The sequence below is a fragment of the Marmota monax genome, unplaced genomic scaffold (assembly GCF_021218885.2).
Source record: "Marmota monax isolate L192 unplaced genomic scaffold, Marmota_monax_Labrador192_F-V1.1 WCK01_AAM20220418_F8-fsc00086, whole genome shotgun sequence".
NCBI lineage: Eukaryota > Metazoa > Chordata > Mammalia > Rodentia > Sciuridae > Marmota > Marmota monax.
This window is the reverse complement of record NW_026693086.1, coordinates 6056925-6064377: the sequence shown is the minus strand read 5'-3', so window position 1 is coordinate 6064377 and position 7453 is coordinate 6056925. Positions and strand designations below refer to the sequence as shown.

At 48.7% G+C, this 7453-nt stretch overlaps 1 protein-coding gene across 1 annotated transcript; it reads left to right on the top strand.

Annotated features, from left to right (window-relative positions):
* The first annotated feature begins 2352 nt into the window (after nucleotides 1–2352).
* On the top strand, nucleotides 2353–7401 carry Septin1 (septin 1). The gene is made up of 12 exons (XM_058582688.1): nucleotides 2353–2357; nucleotides 3466–3637; nucleotides 3815–3905; nucleotides 4000–4086; nucleotides 4291–4414; nucleotides 4715–4849; nucleotides 4945–5062; nucleotides 5841–5942; nucleotides 6052–6151; nucleotides 6372–6537; nucleotides 6804–6894; nucleotides 6999–7401. Exons 1-12 carry the CDS (start codon nucleotides 2353–2355, stop codon nucleotides 7083–7085), a joined length of 1278 nt encoding a protein of 425 aa, XP_058438671.1. The 3' UTR covers nucleotides 7086–7401.
* Nucleotides 7402–7453: the final 52 nt, after the last annotated feature.

Below are 7453 nucleotides of genomic sequence, written 5' to 3'. Positions count from 1 at the left end.
AGGGTCTTGCTAATTTGTGAGGGTAGCCTTGAACTTACAATCTTCCTGCCTCAGCTTCCCAAATGAGCTTCTGTGAATACAGACATGCGCCACTGAGCCCAGCTTAAGGGAGAATTATTAATGGTACTGTTGTACAGATGAAGAAACTGAGTCACCAAGAAGTTAAAGTAAGACATCCAAGGTCACATAGCTAGTAAGTTCACACAATTCTAAATAACTGCATGTCTCTATAGTCATATGTACCTTGCAAAACCTACAAGGAAGTTCCTGTGAGAGAAAGACCCAGAGAGGCAATTTTTTCTTTTTGGTAGTGCAAGAGATTGAACCTAGGACCTAGCAATGCTAGGCAAGCATTCTACAAGAGTACATCCCCAGACTGAGAAGCAACTTTTCTATGGTTACATAAGGGAGACAGTGTTAGAAATGAACTTTAAGTAAGGATAAAGTAAACACATGGCAGCAGGGGATGTGGTTCAGTGCTTGCCTAGCATGTGGAACTCTGAGTCTGAGCTTCAGGACCATTAAAAAAAGAGAGATAAAAAAGATATATACATGACGATCTGGGTGAATCTTTTTTTTTTTTTTGGTACCAGGGATTGAACTCAGAGGCATTCAACCACTGAGCCACATCCCCAGCACTATTTTGTATTTTACTTAGAGATAAGGTCTCACTGAGTTGCTTAGCACCTCACTTTTGCTTAGGGTGGCTTTGAACTAAAGATCCTGATCCTCCTGCCTCAGTTTCCCAAGCTACTGGGATTACAGGCATGTGCCACCTCTCCCAACACCCCCAGCACCCACAGGCATTCTGATAGCAAAACTTAAATATGTGTAATTCATTTTACACAAGGAAATTGGAGTTAAGAGAGGTTAAGTAACTTGCTCAAGTTTGTACAGCAAGTAAATATTAGGCATTGGGGTTTGGAGAGTTCTTTCTGACTTCCAGGTGAGGTGCCTTTTACGTCCTGCAGTCTCCCAGCCTTTGCCTCTGACGACCTTCATTTATTCATTCTTTCAAGAATCCATGCATCTAGTATATCATTCATCAGTATCTTTTTAAAGACACTGGGGAGGGCTGGGGATGTGGCTCAAGCAGTAGTGCGCTCACCTGGCATGCGTGCGGCCCGGGTTCGATCCTCAGCACCACATACAAACAAAGATGTTGTGTCCGCCGATAACTAAAAAATAAATATTAAAATTAAAAAAAAATGTTTAAAAAAAATAAAGACACTGGGGAATACAGAAATTGGGAGGACATGATCTCTGCCCTCAGAGAGCTCAGTTGGGAGCAGAGACAGGTAAGCACAGGTGGTTTTTTTAAAAAAAATTTTAAAAAATAGTTGTAGATGGACAGCATGCCTTTATCTTATTTTATAATGTGGTGCTAAGGATAGAACCCAGTGCCTCACACATGCTAGGCAAACACTCTGCCACTGAGCTACAGCCCCAGCCTTTACATGTGGGTTTTTAGGGGCCTCTGAAAGGTGCTGGGGAGTCTAAAGGAGGGGAAGGACTCTGTCTGGAGTAGCTGGGGCAGATTTTGTACAGGAGGCAGAGCCCCTTGAAAGAGGAAGAGGTGTTTTCCTGGTACAGAAAATGTGGGCAGGGCCAGTATGTTTGGGCCACTGAGATGGAGTGATGAGGACTGGTGGCAGAAACTGTCTGCCAGGCCAGAGCTCCAATTTGATTCTGAGGTCACTGGGGAGTCTCTGAAGGGTTTGATCAAGGGGTTCTTTGGCCAAAATTCTGAAATAAGTTCTGACAGTGATGTTCAAAGACCTGGAGTGTTTTTTAAGATTTTTTAAAAAATATTTTAAGTTATTGATAGGAGAGAAATGAATTACAGTAGATGGGGTAGAGAGAGAAGATGGGAGGGGAGAGGAGTGGGGATAGTAGAGGATAGGAAAGATAGCAGAATACAACAGTCACTAGTATGGCAATATGTAAAAACGTGGATATGTAACTGATGTGATTCTGCAATCTGTATACGGGGTAAAAATGGGAGTTCATAACCCACTTGAATCAAATGTATGAAATATGATATGTCAAGAGCTTTGTAATGTTTTGAACAATCAATAAAAAAAGTTATTGATAGACCTTTATTTTATTTATTTATTTATATGTGGTGCTGAGAATCGAACCCAGTGCCTCACACATGCCAGGCAACTGTGCTACTGCTGAGCCACAGCTCCAGTCCTTAAGAATGTCATTAAGGGGGCTGGGGTTGTAGCTCAGTGGTACAGTACTTGCCTAGCATGTGTGAGGCACTGGGTTTGATTCTCAGCACCACATATAAATAAATATATTAAATAAAAGGTACATCAACAACTAAGAAGAAAATCTATTAGGGGAATGAGGTAGAACTCAATGTTTAGCACTGATCCACAGCACCAAAAACATCAAAAAGTCCATGGGTTCTAGCTCAGTGGAAGAGTACTTGCCTAGTGTGTGAGGTCCTGGGTTCAATCTCCAGCTTTGCAGGAGGAGAAAAAGTCTAATACATGAACCAAAAAACTGATGGCCCCTTACTTTCAATATTGTTTGTTTTATGGTGCTGGGGCCCCTTTGTAATTTTTCCCCCTTTTTCATTGGGTATTAAATGTGGGGGTGCTTTACCATTGATCTATATTCCCAGGAATTTTTATCTTAAAATTTACATATATATGTGTATAATATATATATATATATATATATATATATATATATATATATATATATATATAATTTATTTATTTTGGTGGTCTTGGGGATCAAACACAGGGCTTCAAGCATGCTAGGCAAGTGCTCTTCCCAAGCCCTTATTTTATTTTTTTATTTTTTATTTTTTTATATTTATTTTTTAATTCTCGGCAGACACAACATCTTTGTTTGTATGTGGTGCTGAGGATCGAACCCAGGCCGCACGCATGCCAGGCGAGCGCGCTACCGCTTGAGCCACATCCCCAGCCCAAGCCCTTATTTTATATTTTAAAATATTTTTAGTTGTATCCCAGCACCACACACAAAAATATTTTTAGTTGTAGATGAACACAATTTCTTTATTTATTTTTATGTGGTGCTGAGGATCGAACCCAGTGCCTCATACATGCTAGGCAATCACTCTACCACTGAGCTACAACCATAGCCCTATTTTTTGTTTTTGAGACAGGGTCTCACTAAGTTGCTGAGGGTCTTGCTAAATTGCAAGATTGGCCTTGAACTTGCTACCTACCCTTCTGCCTCAGCCTTTGAGTCGCTGGGATTACAGGTGTGCATCATTGTCTGATAGCCCCTTCTACTTCTAATCCCATTATGGGTTTTGGTCCATCAGAAACCCTAGGAACATTTTTGTTATCTTGTGCAAGACTTTGTTAACACCTGCTAAAGAGAGCAGCCTGCTTCCTTCCTCTCAGCCTATACCTCACCTGGCACCCTGGTGACAAAGGGGCTTGGAATAAAGGCATGTAGAGAATGGAGGAGTTGAAGCTGCGGGTCCAGGTATTCCTGGATTTGGCTTTACCACCTCTCTGGTCTGGGCTGGTTTGAGCATCTCAGCTTCCTACAACTGCCCGCCCCCTTGTTTGCTGCATTCAACTTCCTGCCCTACCAGAGGAAGTGGGGAGTGATAGCAGGTGCAGAGACAGCTAGCGGAGCCATGGTGAGTCCTTGTGCCCAGGAAGCTAGGCATCCCCAGCCTAACCCCCTACCCCCACACAGTCCCCAGACCCGGGTAGACCCATAATAGGCTGACTTTTCCAAGTCTTTGGGTTCAGGTGATACTGAGGTCCTGCCTGCCACTCTCAGGAGTCTTATATCACCCCCCCACCCCCAACAGGACAAGGAGTATGTGGGTTTTGCTGCGCTCCCCAACCAGCTGCACCGCAAGTCCGTCAAGAAGGGGTTTGACTTCACACTCATGGTGGCAGGTCTGGAGGCTCTAGAGAGAGACTTGGGGTGGAGGTGTCTTCAGAAGACCCTGGCTGTCCCCTCATCTAATCAGTTGGCCTGTCCTGTCCACAGGGGAGTCAGGTCTGGGGAAATCCACCCTTATCAACAGCCTGTTCCTCACCAACCTCTATGAGGATCGGCAAGTGCCAGAGGCTAGCGGTAAGATCCTGCTGCCATCTCCAGGCAGTGCCCTTGACCCCCTTCCCTAGGTTACATTCTTCCTTCAAGTTCACTCAGTGCCCACTGCTTTTCTGAGACTGTTTTCTCCCTTGAAAAGGGGATGGGGCAACTGTAACACTGGGAAAGGAAATTAGTCTTGCTTTGAGCCCTATGCTATCCTCTGTCCTCTCCTTGCCCCCACAGCTCGTTTGACACAAACATTGACCATTGAGCGCAGGGGTGTGGAGATTGAAGAGGGGGGTGTCAAGGTGAAGCTGACCTTGGTGGACACACCTGGCTTTGGGGATTCTGTGGACTGCTCAGACTGGTGAGGAGGAGGGAAAGTGACAGGGACTGAGCCTCTCAAAGCAGCTACTGTGTGGAGGCCCAGGGGACAGTTGCAGGGCTGGTCTGACCTGGTTCCCTGACTCAAAATGAGGCACCTGTTTCTGGAAGCCATCTGGCCCAAAGTATGCTTCTTAACTTCACATCAACACCCCCACCAGTTTCCCTTGATATATGGATGGAGCCAAAGGAACTACTTCTCATCCCCATAACCTTGGCCAGCCTTGTCTCCTTGCCTGTGTGGCTTCTTATCTTTGACACATGTCCTCTCTCCTTACCCCAGCTGGCTGCCTGTGGTGCGCTTCATTGAGGAGCAATTTGAGCAGTATCTCAGGGACGAGAGTGGCTTGAACCGGAAGAACATCCAGGATTCCCGGGTCCACTGCTGTCTCTACTTCATCTCACCCTTCGGCCGGGGGTCTGAAGGGGGATCCTAAGGGTTGGGGGCCTTGGGGAGTGTACGAGGGAGGCTTTGTCCCCTGGGACTGGGCCCTGATTAATTTTTGGGTGCAGGCTCCGGCCCCTAGATGTGGCCTTCCTCCGGGCGGTGCACGAGAAAGTCAACATCATTCCAGTCATTGGCAAAGCAGATGCCCTGATGCCCAAGGAAACCCAGGCCCTCAAGCAGAAGGTGTGCGTGGTGTCCTTGGCCCCAAGTGAAGCCAAAAGTCATGACCGATCTTAGCTTTGACTTCTTTGATCTTAGGGTAGTCTTTTTGGAACACTGTGGGAGTTTTCGGGAAAGGTGGGCAGCAAGCTGCCAGAAGTAGCCATGTCTTTAGAAGTTTAAAACAGCCTGAGGGGGTGGGGATATAGCTCGGTTGGTAGAGTGCTTGCCTTGCATGCACCAGGCCCTGGGTTTAATCTCCAACACCACACACACACACACACAAGCCAGTCTGAAACAGGGCTTGGTGTCACACTGAAGGCTGAAGCAGGAAGATCTCGACTCCAAAGCCAAAGGAACTACTTCTCATCCCCATAACCTTGACAAGGTGAAGTGCCCCTGGGTTCAATCCCTGGATGGTGACAGGCTAGATATACAGCCCCAGGGCTAGATACTTAGCAAAGGCCTAAGAGCAAAGGCATGGACATGATGACCCCTGACATCCCTCTGGCCTTGTGATGCTGATGATCTCCTACCCTAAGCTCTTCAGAGTCTTAAACTATTGTTTCTCTCAGGTCTTTCATGGTCTGTTTATGTCTGCTCTTAGAATCCTATTTATCATCACTGTGACTTGATTTTGTTTTTACGTTATCTTGTATGTCTGTCTCTCACCATCTCTGTCATTCCCATCTTTCTGTCTCTCTGACTACCAGATGTCTCTGTATCTCACTGTGTCTGGCCATGCAATGTCTGTCATTCATGGCCTGTGGATCTCACTCTCTCTGCATCTTTCTCCTCTGAGATACGGGACCAATTGAAGGAGGAGGAGATCAATATTTACCAGTTCCCAGAATGTGACTCTGATGAGGATGAAGACTTCAAGAGACAGGATGCTGAGATGAAGGTATGAGAGGAAGAGGAGGAAAGGGCAGAGCAGAGGTTAGGTGTGGAAATGGAGGCTGAGGTTTTTGCCCACAAGCAGCCCACGGTGACTCCTGACCCCTGCCCTCTAGGGAAGCATCCCTTTCGCAGTCGTCGGTTCATGCGAGGTGGTGAGAGACGGTGGGACCCGACCAGTGAGGGGACGCCGCTACTCCTGGGGGACCGTGGAGGGTAAGGCCAAACACAAGTTCTGAGGCCAGCAGCAAGCAGAAGCTGCACCCAATATGTAAAGTTGGGGCGGGTTCTAAGTCCTGGGAACTCCTAAGAGTCAAAAGAGGGATACTTGGGCTGCAAACTGAGGATCCTTGGCTAGATCAGCAGCAGGACTCCCGGGTGACTGAGGGTGGGTTTGGACCGGAAACTCCCTGACGCTCACCGATCCGCCCCCCAGTGGAGAACCCACAGCACTGCGACTTCCTGAACCTGAGACGGATGTTGGTGCAGACACACCTGCAGGACTTGAAAGAGGTGACACACGATCTGCTCTACGAGGGCTACCGGGCCCGCTGCCTACAGAGCCTAGCCCGGCCTGGGGCTCGTGATCGAACCAGCCGCAGGTGAGAACCAGGACCAACGATTTTGATGCTTCCAAATCTCCACTCCTGGGGCAGCGTTCGAGACTGCACAGTTCCCACTCTTGACCCTGCCTCCCTATCCATGGCCCCACCCCACCCCACCCCCCAGCTCTCTTTCTCCACCCACTTGGCCTCCGACTCTAACCTCCCAGACACGGCCCCGCCTCCTAGACTCAAATTCCTCCGGCCTTAACCTACAATTTCAGATCCCGTCCCTGATTCCTGTCTCCCTTCCCTCTACCCGCTAGTAAACTTTCCCGCCAGAGCGCCACAGAGATCCCGCTGCCCATGCTGCCTCTGGCCGAGACGGAGAAGTTGATCCGCGAGAAGGACGAAGAGGTGAGTAAGCACCTCGCTTCCCCTCCACCCAAAGCCCCAGATCCTCTTCAAGGTCCCTCTCTGGCGTCTCCGGGTTTCACTGCCAATAATCTTGCCCCACACAGCTGCGCCGCATGCAAGAGATGCTGGAGAAGATGCAGGCCCAGATGCAGCAGAGCCAGGTTCAGGGCGAGCAGTCGGACGCTCTCTGAGGCTTCCTCCCGGCCCGGCCTTACTTCGGCTCCGCCTTCGGTCCGTTTCTTGTCCAATCCCGGCGCCCTAGACTGCCCAGCCTCTAATTCCGGAGCCTCAGCGAGTGGCCCACGCCCACTCTTGCACTTGCTTTGTGTAGGTTCTCGCGGCTAAAGGTTCAGCCCGTCCCGGAGTTTGTAGCTCCGCCCCCCACTTCGCCCTGGGCTCACTTCCAGGAGGGGCCTCCAGCCCAGCTCCTGCCAGCCTCTCCCCACCTTGGGGTGTCGCTCCCCTTCAAACTATATCTTCAATAAAAACTTAGCTTCCCGGGCGCCACGCAAGTCTTCTCACTGGCGGGAACCGGTCTAAGGGGTGGAGCCTTCCCCCG

Bases quoted from the DNA above. Each gene is read 5' to 3' on its own strand.
- Septin1 (XM_058582688.1), top strand. The intron at 3,638-3,814 runs GTGAGTCCTTGT...CACCCCCAACAG, and splicing joins AGACAGCTAGCGGAGCCATG to GACAAGGAGTATGTGGGTTT. The intron at 3,906-3,999 runs GTCTGGAGGCTC...TCCTGTCCACAG, and splicing joins CTTCACACTCATGGTGGCAG to GGGAGTCAGGTCTGGGGAAA.